Source organism: Hippichthys cyanospilos, chromosome 1, assembly GCF_059441005.1.
Source record: "Hippichthys cyanospilos isolate Australia breed blue-spotted pipefish chromosome 1, RoL_Hcya_1.0, whole genome shotgun sequence".
Taxonomy (NCBI): Eukaryota; Metazoa; Chordata; class Actinopteri; order Syngnathiformes; family Syngnathidae; genus Hippichthys; species Hippichthys cyanospilos.
The window spans coordinates 8,442,141-8,455,052 of record NC_142369.1 but is presented as its reverse complement, the minus strand read 5'-3'; the positions used below and the strand labels follow the sequence as shown (position 1 = coordinate 8,455,052).

Below are 12,912 nucleotides of genomic sequence, written 5' to 3'. Positions count from 1 at the left end.
AAATTTGAGCCGTAGCAAACCTGCGTCGTTTTCGTTCTGTGACAGGATGAGCAAAAGTATTGGGATGACCAAGAAAGAATTTGGAGAATTTGGAGCCCTTACATGCTAACGCAATGCAATAAAGATAAAACTGACCTTCAAATCCTTTTTTTGTGGTCACAAAATGGAAATGCGTTGCTTATCCAACTGCTCAATTTACTTACGCAACTGCTTTGCAGTTATTTTATATTTTGTGCTCATTCCTAATTCATATTCTGAATTTGGTATCACATTATATCGTAAATCGTTCCCATCAAATACTAATTTATTGGTTACTGTTCAATTTATGTAGTCAGCTGCTTGCCAATTCATTTTTATTGTTTACTGTTCATTTTATAAAGTCAGCTGCTTGCAAATTCATTTTTATTTTTTGCTCACATTATATGTAGTGCCAATAATGTGTATTTTTTTGGCATACATTTGTATTTTGTCGCCCCAAAATGGAAATAGTATTTTGTGCTCACAAAATAGTAAATAGTGCCGGCCAAATACTTTTGTTGTTTATCCCAGTGGTCCCCAAACACCGGTCCGGGGCCCGGTATCGGTCCGTGGATCAACTGGTACCGGGCTTCGTTGACCGCACCCGAAATAATGTTTTGGAACTGATTCAGTTCATTAATTTTTTGCCTTGTTTGGCTTGAGCTTTGATTTTTGGCCCCGCCTCTGGCCGGTGTTGATATTACATTTTGTAGTGAGAAGGACGGTGTGGTTTTGACAGTCGGTGACCACACGTTGTTTTTTCTCTGAAATCTGGCCCAGGACTTTCTGTAAAGTGTACTTTCTTTGCAAGAATGTATGATAATATGGCCAAAATTTGTTTGTGGATCCAACAACTTTTGACTGTGGATATCATGCTAGCTAATTAAGTTCTTATGTTCATCATGTGATATCGTGCTGCTATGCGCTAGCTCGTTAGCATTAGCAAGTTGGAGACCACTACTTTAGCCAACTGCTTGCTAATTAAATTATATTTTGTGCTCATGCTTTATCTATTTTGTGGGCATAAATTATATTTTGCCTACAATTTGTGTCATGTGTCCAAAAAATTGTAAATTGTAAAAAATTGTTGCTTACCCACTAGGTTGAATTGCCTTGCTAGCTGTTCTGTCAATGACGTCATCATTTTCTGCTCTCATTACGCTTAATTTGGAGACAGGAATTAGTATTTTGAGCCCACAACATTCTAACTTGTACCCACTAAATACTACTTTGTTGTTTTCGAAACTGCTCAAATATCTTAGCCAAATGATTGATAATTAATTTATATTTCGCGCTCACGTTACAGCTAATTCCGGGCACAAATGAGTATTTTGTGGCCGCAACATGAGCAAATTATTGGCGTGCCGGCCCCGTCATCTCAGTGGTCTCGTTCCATCCTTTATGGCAGCATTTGACCATCGGTCCGCTCCCCCCGACAAGCGTGGACCCACCCGCTGAGGAGGCGGCGCCGGGTTACTCCGGGGCCACGTAAACACTCGTTCCCCCGACGCGCGGCACAGAGTTGGCACACTCCCACGAGCTCCCACTCGGCAGTTAACCGGCAGGATAACCAGAGTGTGGCCTTTGCTTCTCGCATAGGAGACGAGAGTGGGCAAGAAGGACAGGTGCATACAGAAACATCAGCGAAGAAGCTTTTTGCTTCCGATTGCTTATATATACAGGGTTGATCAGCCATGAGAACATTGTGACCGCGGTACACTGCAAAAAGTCCATTTTAAGAAAGTAAAAAAGGCTGATAGTTTTTTAGCCTGAAAAAAAAAATATCTTGTGTCGCAAAACAATCTTTACCCTTTTACAAAATATTAAACCTAGCATTTTCTTATTAACTCATTCGATTCCAGACATATTTTTCCGTTTTTTTTAGTCCAGATATCGTATTTTTTTTTTAGCTTATATTTTTTCGTTTTTTTCATCCTTCACAATTAGTTGAATTTTAATTGCCATCATGATATTGGCTGCTAAGATTAATTAAGAGGATCCAGAGCGATGTTAACATGTAAAAAACTGGCTTCACTACACGTCAAATCTAGCACTCTGTCATCCTACCACCAGGGGGCAATGTTTGCCACATGTTTGCATGAAAAAAAGCATTTGCTTTTCTCACCTTAATATATTATTTACGAGTGTGAAATGGCATTGAGTTTCTCACCTGATTTCTAGTATATACAGTGCTAACTGTCAATTGAGACCCATTTTGAAATATCTGAAAAAAATTGGAATAAATGAAGGTGACAGTTTGACTGCTAACTGATTAAAATGAAAAGTAAATCTGAAAAGTAAATAACGTGCTTGTTTCTAAGTAGGCTTTTTTTTTCAGTGGTTTGCACTCAGCAACTAATTTAGCTGTGTTGCCCTGTGTGTTATTTGCCATAATTATTTACTTTATTTTTTTTAGTTTATAATTTGTAAGTATCAACCCATGAAGCCTTGTTTATATACCGCTTGTTTAAAAAAATGACAATAAATAATTGATTAGTACCTAAAGCAATTGTTACCGTTGTACTTAATTACGAAAAGTAATTATTGAATTGAATTGAATGTTTGCAAAAAAAGTTGGAATTCTAGGCTAGCAATTGTAAATATTCTCTGCTTTCTGAAGTTCCCCATGAAAGCAGACTTATACTCTGTGTTGCCCTAAAATAAAACCTTTGTTTTATTACATAAAATGCTCAACACTTGGTTGGAACTGGTTGGAAATAATGTCCTGTTTTTCAATGTGATAATGGAAATGAAAACAATCGTTTTATCCAATTCATTGATGAATTGACAAAATATTCTACCGTCTCACCTATTATTGAAACAATCCTTGCCGCAGCCTTATTACGAAGTACTGCTCTGATGAGCGAAAATACTCAAAGCCGCTTGTAGTAGTTTCCGGTTGTCATGGTAACACAAACTTGCTATTGGTCCAGCAGAATATCGGGAGGGGTTAACCGCTTTTACCCTCATGTAGGTGTTGGACCTGAGCTTGCCACCGTCATGCATTTCAATTGCAAATATCCACACATTACCATTTGAAAGATGTTTTCTACCGCGCTGCGTTTTCTGCGGCAGGGCCGTGTTCACCGTGGAGGTTTACCTGCGGTCGGCGCGGACGCTCATCATCGGCGCCGAGACGCAGGAAACTCGCCGCGATTGGATCCAGGCACTCACTAAGGTCAGACATTTTTTCTTTTGGAGCGCTCGCTTATTTTCTTCTCTTTCTTCGTGGCTCTGTCGTAATCACCTCCTACACAAATATGCCATCTCCTTACTTTAGTCCTAGTTGGCTTGTAGGAGGTATGCCCATATGCTTCCCCATCTGTGTCAGAGTAAGCGAAGGACCAGGAAGGTGATGAACATGTCATGAGGTGAACTTTTTCTTTTTTTTTTTACTCTAAAGTTTTGCGTTTCTTGCCAGTGCATGATGCTGCCGAAAGCAGAAGGTCTGGTGCAGGAGAACAGCGAACTCATTGGCCGACTCCTCTACAAGGAGGGTCACGACCTGTACCACTGGAGGACGGGCTGGTTCATCCTGGCTGGATCCGTTCTGCACTTCGGACCCGGCAAGGATGAGGGAGATGAGGAAGTGATTCGGCTCAAACAGCTGCAGGAGCTCAGTAAGGTTCTGGTGCTGTTTTCGAAATGTATTGGGTCCTGCAAAAAAAAAAAAAAAAATTACAAGTTATTCCTATTTTGTCTGAAATCCGTTTTAAACATGCATCTACTTCCACATAATTCATCTGATTCTCATCATTCCAGTTTTCACTTATTTCAAAAATTCACGCTTCGCAGGCTATTACTTTCTTGATTGCAAATAGTCACAGTTTTCTCAAAATGTAATATTCACGAACAAAAAATTTCCATTCAATCCCAATGGGATGTGCAGTACAATAGATTCACACTGTTCCCTTTTGAAATTCAAAACACTCGACTCATTCAATTTACCTTGCAAACCGACTTCAACTTTGAAAATTCCCATTGAACCAAATCTCATCACTTTCACTATTCAAATTCCCCCCAAAAATATTACCATTAATTCCCAATGTCACCATCAATCCCTGGACACCCTAAATTGGTTGCCAGCCAATCGCAGGGCACACAGAGACAAACGAGCATTTATTTTCACAAAAACGCCAAAGAGCAATTTGGAGAGTCCTATAAATTTATTATGCATGTTTTTGGCAATGAGGGCGGAAACCAGAGTACCCGGAGAAAACCCACATGGGCATGAGGATAACATGCAAACTCCACCTGCCACTCCATCCACCCTGTGGCACCCATTTCAACGACACATTCAACAAAATATTCACACCGAAAAATTCACTGATTCAAATAAGCAGATTTAATCACCTTAACGATTTTCAATGCCCCCCCCCAAAAAAAATCTCCATTCATTCCCATTATACATCATTTAATATCATTCTTTCCTCATTCCGTAACATTCCAAATCATCATATTTGTTTTATTCAATTATTTACAACTATGCAGTTGTAAATTTTGCCGACATTTTTTGTCACGGCTCAAGGACCACAATTTCAAACCAAAGCGCTATTGTCGCAGTGACATCATCAGGCTGTTGTGCCTTTCTCGGAAAATTGCCACAAGCAAACAGTCCCCTGCTAGACAGCTTAAGTGGAGCTTTTAATAGGCCGCAAATTAGATCTGTATAACCCCCGCAGCACAAAATGGCCTAATCCGCTTACGCTTTAAGAGTCTGTGATTAACTGTGCTAACTCTCTGATGACTTTGACATTTTTGTACACTCCCTTATCTACAAACACTGGAAGTAACCAATCCGGAGGATCCTTATATGTGTTTAGGTGTTCACGCCGTATACGTGTTTCCAAATCCCAGGGGTGGAGTCACATGACCTGACTCCAGTCCCATTTCAAGAACCCATTTTTGCACTTTCATGCCCGGCTAAAACGTTTGAAAAACTGAATTGCACCCTCTGACTTTGGTGGCTTTTTTTTTGTCATTCAAAGCCGTCACCACCCACACTGAGGGCGAGGAGAAGATCCAAGTACTGCTGATGGTAGAGAGTGGAAGGTACGTCACCGGCGCGACAGAGGCGAGATAATTGGCGGAACAACACGAGAAAGGCTTTGCTACACTAATCAAGGTGATGGAAGCTTCCCTTAACAATTTCTGGCTCCATTTTGGATGTGAGATGGTCAATGGCCATTGATTTGTACGTTCTTCACGAAGCCTCATGAGGAGCTGTTATTTGCTTCGAGATGACCGCTGGCCGATATGGAATTCAAATGATCTGTTTTCACTTGACTTTTTCTCTTTAGTTTATTGACTAAACAAAAAATAATACTAAAAGAAAGTTTTCCTTCAGCTTGCTTTACTTCTCCTGATTACCAAGCAAGCTTATACTGCAATTCATCCACGAATCTTTAAAAACAAAAAAGTTCGGAAACTATGCAAGTAGTGAACTTTAGTAAGGGACAATTTAAAACACACACACAAAACCGCAAACACACAAATAATCAGGGGTATATGTGATCAAAAAAATTGTTTAATTTTACTATCATGTCTCATATTTTCCATTTTTCACGTTTTTCTCAAAATTACTCTATATATTTTTCACGCTCCTCACAAGCCTCCACATTCCTCTTCCTGCAATTCTTCTTCTAGTGTATGTCATGCTGATCTCTGATCAAATTCATCTCTGCCACCCAGTGGCCGTTTTTATACTATGTACAGTGGGCCCCCGTGTTACGAGATTAATCGGTCCAAACCTATGTTAAATAGCTAAAGTTTTTAGAACCCCAGATAAAAACATCAAAATTGTACATACATATTAAAAATTGGTACCAAAATAATATAGTAAGTGCTACGTCTATATAATATGCATGTATACAATCAGAAAACATCATCAATAAAAAATATAGAAAGGATTTATTTACCTTTTAATGGCGCTTGGTATGCCCATATTCCCGAGTAAAGGTAGTCTGGGCTAGGATAGCTTCGGATTTCTTGATTATCTCCAGCTTCGTTTCCATATCAATCATCGTCTTAATTCTCTCTTTAACATCACTAGCAATCTGGGCTCTAACCCATTTAAGTTTGAATTAAGCAGTAAAATGCAATAGATAGAACAAAGCTTTACCGTTCCGCCATTTTGAAACGACTGTGGCCGACCAATAGCAGACAAGCATTGTAGCGACCTGTTGCATGGAGGCAGTTAGGCAACATAACAGAAAATAAGTGCAACTACCTAAAAAACACCTGCTTAGACAACACAAACACAGACAACCCCATAGGGTCGTGACAGTTGTTTTTGTCGCAAAGCCGGAAAAATGCCGTTCAAAGGGGAGGAAAAAACTCAGTGTTCCACGTCGCAATGTGAAAACAACGTAAGCCAGGGACGCTGTAACACGGGGGTCCACGGTAATGGCTTTTTAAAGCCCTGCTTGCAAGAGAGTTACATCAGATTGTCAAGAGGTCTTAATGCAAAAATAAAACATTGGAACGACGTTATCAGAATGGAATGTAGTCATTTAAAAATCCATATTACAACAGTTTTGGTAGAGAATGAGTTAAAGATGCTTTGGGTTTTCTTTTTTCAATTCATTTGTTTATTTTGATGACTTGCCCACAGAACCATTTACATCCACGGTTTCAACGCCACAGACTTCACCCTGTGGCTTTCAGCCATCACGCAGGCCGCCGGCACCGACGGCAAGGCGCTAGGCGACCAGCAGCTCACCAAAAACGGCGTCCCCATCGTGGTGGAGAGTTGCATCGCATTCGTCACGCAGTACGGTGAGCGTGCTGAAAAAGGAGAGAAGCTTCGTTCGAAATGGTCACGCGTTCCCGTCTACATGTGACAGGTTTATGCCAAGAGGGGGTCTACCAGCGACCGGGCGATCCCAACGGGGTGGCCCAACTCTTGGAGGAGTTCACCCTGGATGCTCGTAATGTCAAATTGAGGGACGGGGAGCGGCACCTGGAGGATGTGACGGACACTCTGAAGAGCTTCTTGTTGCATGCGGAGGACGCGCTGTTAACCAAGGAGCTCTATCCCTTCTGGGTGTCGGCTTTGGGTATGTTGATGTGCATGCGACATTCATCTGAAGAATGTGAAAAAGGCTTACGAGAAAAAATTCGAAAGAAAAGGATGGTGATTCCAAGAAATCTAGCTTTTTCTTATTATGATTTCTTTGCTCAAAGCGTTCATATTTATTATATTTTAATATATCCTCAGTGCTCGTTTTACGTCTGAAAACTGTTGGGTCCCAGGGACTCGCAATACTAAAAAATAGCTGCCCCCATTTAAATCCCGGGCGTCCTCTCGTATCTCCTTGTTAATTTTCGGATAGTGATGATGACTTTTTGACAAATTAATATTCGGCTGTGTCAATAAAATAAAGCATTGAAACTTCAAATCTTTTTATTGCAACATTAATTTCAGCATTCACATCCACGCGCGTGACCTCGCACTTGTCTCGTTTCCGCCCCCCCCCCCCTCCACTATGTTATTCAATATGCAATGAAGAAATGCGTCTAAAAGTACCGTAATTTTGTCATTTTAATACCACACACCATGTCGACTTGTACTCAGAGAAATTCAAAATGTCTTAGGAACATCTTAAGAACAATTGCGAACTGAAACACAACTTGACGAATCCCGGACATGAAGACACATTCACAACATTCATTCCCCAAGTCATCAAAGAACGTTTTGTTTGTCGACGATCTCGTACGATGCTCAAAACAATGGCAAAAAAAAATCGCAGGAAAAGCAATAATAATAGATCCGTTTACAATGCATGTACAAAATGAAAATTAGAATGGCGAATAGATTATAGACGACAGCTTAGTGCCATTTTGACCATTCAACTGATTTTAATAATCTGCGGGAAATTTCATCTTTTTTTTTCCAATGATATATCTATGATTTCACAAAGAAATTCAAGAAAATGACCAAAATGGTTAACAATGGGCACAAGGGTTAAATAAATAATTTTGCACTCAGATTGTTCTTAAAGTCATTAGGGAAAGAAAGTATTAAAGTAAAAATTGAAGTAAAAAAGGGGGGCGGCCCAACTTATACACGAGGTCGAATACACGGAGAAATACGGTAATTGCGACCTTGAACACACCTTGACGAATCTCGGACATGACTTTACTACATTCATCAACACTCGCAAATGTTTGCATTTTAGTAGAATTGGGGCTTAAGACTGTTTCAGAACATTTCAAACTGTTCCCGAATTTCTTAAGAACATCCTCAGAAAAATTGCGACCTTGAACAAAACCCGACGAGATCAAAAGAGCCGCCGCCTTCGCCGACATTTTCCCCTCCGTGGAATCGGGGCTCCAAGCAAGATTGTACGACTTGACTTATGACTCGCTTCACCCAAGTAGTGACTTGACGCCAGAAAATTTAGAGTAAACTTGATTTTGGCTGCAGTAATTTGTGACTCGTTTCAAACTTGAAGGTTAAAGAGTTGAGACTACCTTACCACTTGCTCAAATGTGTTTTCCTTCCATCTCTGGAATATCCTCTTGAGACCCGCTCTATTCACTTGTGTCCGTTGTAGTGGACATTTGTTTTTGCTATATATCATGTGACTCGCTTGTGCTATCCCACGATCCCAGAATGTGCTCAGTAAAAGGCATCCTGGTCTTTCTAATGATGTCTCGTGTGTGGGTGGGATGCAATTAACTTTGCAGTCTTGCTGAGGCAAAATGGACACAATAGTGGACACAAATAATTAGGCTGGATCTCAGGAGAATATGGCGCCTTTGTGGGTTTTTTTATTTTGATTTTTTGCAGATGAGGAGGATGAGAGCCTGAGAGTGAAAAAGTATTCTGCTTTTATTGAAAGTTTGCCCAAAACTAACAGGGCAACACTTGAAGCTTTGCTCCAACATCTGCACAGGTATTTTTTCATGTTATGAAAAAAATATGTATCTCATCCTAATGCAGTGGTTCTCAATTTTTTTTCAGTGAAGTACTCCTGTTAAATATTTTTTCAAACTTCAAACTTCATTTGTATTGGTCCACAAAAAAAAAAAATCAACCAAAAATGTCCTCTTTTGGATCATAGAAGAAATCTGTTATCAAAAAGAAATAACTTCGTTATAAATACATATAAATATAATAAATAAAAAAAGAGTGAATATATTAATAAATATTTGTCCACAGAAAAATACTAAACATAAATCGTCCTATTTCGGGGTTACAGTTGAGATCTATTCACAAAAATAAATCATGAACTTTATTATTACAAAATATATGTCTACAAAAAAATCGACACAAAGTGTCAGACCTGTTCTCAAAAAGAGATAATTACAAACAAATATTCGTCCACAGAAAAGTTTTAAACATAAAGTGTCCTGTTTTGGGATTGCAGTCGAGATCTCTTCACAAAAAGAAATCATGAACTTAATTATTAATAAATGTTTGTCCACAAAAAATAATCAACATAAAATGTCAAACCTGTTCTCAAAAAGAAATAATTATAAATAAATATTTGTCCACAGAAAAAGATTCAACTTAAAGCATCCTTTTTTGGGATCATAGAAGAGATGTGTTAAAAAAAAAAAAAAAATCATTAACTTGACAGGTAACGAGAGTAGCACATGACAAGTTGGGTCGAACCATTTAATATGGGGGAGAATTTGAATAACCTACTGAAAATAAAATTTGTTTTATCAACTTATATTTTCTTAAAACAATTAATGATTTCAATAATTAAAAGGATTTTATCAAGTTTGTTTGTTGTTTTATTTAAATTCTGAGTACCCACTGAAGTTCCTTCAAGTACCCGCAGGGGTACTAGTACCCCCATTTGAGAACCACTGTCCTAATGTGTGTTTTTATAATATTTTGTTGCAGAGTAGAGATTGTGAAAGTGCTCGAAAGATGCATAATATTACGACTACCGTAACCCTACCTTTAAAATTGAAGTGGACTTGAAACGGAGCCTCTTGTCTCATCTGTGCGCTGTCCCTCCAGGATTCAGCAGTGTTGCCACCTTAACTGTATGCCGAGTGAAAAATTGGCCTCGGTCTTCTCCTCCTGCTTGTTCCAGACGCAGGGACAGACGCCGCAGGAGATCCGCGTGGTCCGCGACCTCATTGACAACTACGTTACGCTTTTCAGTGTGAGTCCTAAATGACTCATCAGTGTGAATAGTTGGGGTGACCGGCTTTTCAAAAGGTGTCTTTGTCTTTTGTGATGTTATTGGAGACTCACATTCCCTCCAGAGTAGCTGTTCAATCTTCTGCGTCAAGACTGCAAATGAATAGCGCTTGCTCAAAGCCGTCGCAGGCTAATTTAACCGTGCGCCCCCATTAAGCGAGTGCCCATAAAGACTCGTCGTATTTTCGCTCACGGAGGCTAGTTGTATTTAACTTTTAAGCTAAATAGAGTTGCATGCCATTACAGTGGTACCGCAAGATACAAAAAAAAAACTAAATACTTGATTCTGAGATATATATATATATATATATATATATATATATATATATATATATATATATATATATATATATATATATATATATATATATATATATATATATATATATATATATATATATATATATATATATATTCTATTCTACTAACTATAAAGTGCACCAAAAAGCCTTGATTTTTAAAAAAGCTGATGGGGCGCCTTATAATCAGGTGCGCCTTATATATGGATCAATATTGAGATTGAGATTAGTTGATTGGGATTGAAGTGATAAAGTAAGCTTTATCTATTTACAGTTGAACAAGGTTGCTCATATTGACATTGAGTTATTATGCTATTGAGAGTTTAGAGTTATTATTTGAGTTATTATTGTTATTACTTTGAGTATGACTATATTGTGATTGAAAAAGTTTTAAAATATGTCATTAATTGAGGGTGCGCCTTATAATCCTGTGCGCCTTATAGTGCGGAATATATATATATATATATATATATATATATATATATATATATATATATATATATATATGTGTATATATGTGTATATATATATATATATATATATATATATATATATATGTATATATATATATATATATGTATATATGTGTGTATATATATATATATATATATATATATATATATATATATATATATATATATATATATATATATATATATATATATATATAAAAAAACCGGAAAACATGCAGTAATGCCGGCAAATTTTTTTTAAATTTGCTTGCTCAATTTTTGCTGCTGTGGCTTGGATACTGGTGTCTGAAATTATTATTATTAGTACTGTATTGTTAACTCACTTGCAAGGTAATGCTCTGCATTTTTGTATTTTTTTTTTTGCTGGCCCAAATTTGATATTTTACAAAAGAAACTGGACTCTGGATGCGAAAAAAAATCACGTAAAACATCCCAAAACAAATTAATTTCATATCTTGAGGTACCACCGTATATTCATTAAGTGATAAAAACAAAGAAATTCTATTTAATAATCCCCATGTTTTTTTTTTTCAACTGCCAGCCTCTTGCATCACGGAAATAGTTTTTTGGGAAAAGTGTTTTCTTCAATTTCCTCACTGTTTTCTCCCGAAGCGAGTCTGAATTGATTCCCGACTCGTGCGCTTCCAACAGGTCAATGAAGAGCAGGTGCAACAGATGGCGAGGGAGAATAGTTTCATCACCCGCTGGAATGACAAAAAGGACACCACAGTAAGTCAATCCCAGCAAATGGAAATCACCCACGGTTCTGTTGTGTTTGTGCGCGCGTATTGATTTGCGTGCATGCATCGGGATCTCGCAAATCAGGCTTTCATCCGAGCAGGTTTCCTGGAAATGGGGCGACGGGGCGGCGGCGGCGGGGGTGAGAATGGGGGTGGGGGGAGGTGCGGGAGGAGGCGGGAGCGTGCAGAGTGAGCTTTTTGTTCCTGTTAACCTATTTTGGCAAGGACGTCGTACCTGGAGGCCCCAGCCGGTGAAAAGATTTGGAAAAGGAAATGATAGTCCATAAAATCTCAGTTTCATGCATATTTTGCCGTCGAACGTAACAAACGATTGGAGATTCAAACGATCGGATTTAGTCTTGCTTTTCTTAAAATGCGGGGTCTTTTTTTAGGTAAATGCCAGTATCTTTTTTTTTTTTTTTTAGTCAGAATCAAATTCTGATACCCGATCGTGAGATTTATTAAAAATAGAATGAATCAGCTTTGTTCTGGTTGATTTAATGCTTACAACAACAAAAGATGAATTACAGGTAAATTATTTGACTGTTTTTACCCCGTAGTATTTTAATTACAACAGAGCAAATCTGCCATTTGTTGTGCTTTTTTCCCCAATATCAATGTTTAAAAAAAAAAACAACAGAAAAATCAAAGTGCTGAATTGGTTGTCCATAAATCTAATCATAACCTAGTCCACTTTTTTGCAATCTAACTTTTTTTTTTTTTAATTTCCCGCCACAGTTCTCTCCAGCTGGAGACTTGATCTTTGAGGTGTATCTGGAAAAGCGAGCGCCGGAAAATTGTTGTTTAATCAAGGTGCGTAAACTCATATGTATACGGTATGTTTGTGTCCTTTTTTGAAATCGGCAAACAAACGCAGTGCAGCTCAGCTTCTGGTGAGTGGCTGTCATATCTACTTGGGGCATTTTGTATGATAACGTGTGAAATTGTATCGTGTGAGTATCAGCGTAATGGGAGGAGGGGCAAGCGTGGTATTAAGGCCTTCATTTCTCAAACTCTTACTGTATCTGCATTGTTTATTTCACAGTGTTGCTAGAATATGACGCCTGTGTAAAAGAAAAAAAAAAGAACGAAGAACTGTCGTTACACTTTTCTAAAGACATTGTTTATGCTGTAAAAAAAGACAACAAATTCTACAGTTTACTCACTGCACACTCCAAAAAAGAAGACATGTTAAAGCATTGCACAAACTATTGATA

At 38.2% G+C, this 12,912-nt stretch overlaps 1 protein-coding gene across 3 annotated transcripts in view; it reads left to right on the top strand.

The window, feature by feature from the left end:
- Nucleotides 1–12,912, top strand: part of arap2 (ArfGAP with RhoGAP domain, ankyrin repeat and PH domain 2) — a 105,890-nt gene that overhangs the window by 79,761 nt on the left and 13,217 nt on the right. For all 3 annotated transcript variants that reach the window (XM_088420525.1, XM_088420445.1, XM_088420375.1), the window contains exons 17-25: nucleotides 3,094–3,196; nucleotides 3,440–3,638; nucleotides 5,007–5,070; nucleotides 6,632–6,795; nucleotides 6,864–7,076; nucleotides 8,813–8,918; nucleotides 9,998–10,145; nucleotides 11,607–11,684; nucleotides 12,434–12,508. In XM_088420525.1, the coding sequence (XP_088276651.1) occupies nucleotides 3,094–3,196; nucleotides 3,440–3,638; nucleotides 5,007–5,070; nucleotides 6,632–6,795; nucleotides 6,864–7,076; nucleotides 8,813–8,918; nucleotides 9,998–10,145; nucleotides 11,607–11,684; nucleotides 12,434–12,508 (1,150 nt within the window). The remainder of the gene's footprint in view (nucleotides 1–3,093; nucleotides 3,197–3,439; nucleotides 3,639–5,006; nucleotides 5,071–6,631; nucleotides 6,796–6,863; nucleotides 7,077–8,812; nucleotides 8,919–9,997; nucleotides 10,146–11,606; nucleotides 11,685–12,433; nucleotides 12,509–12,912) is intronic.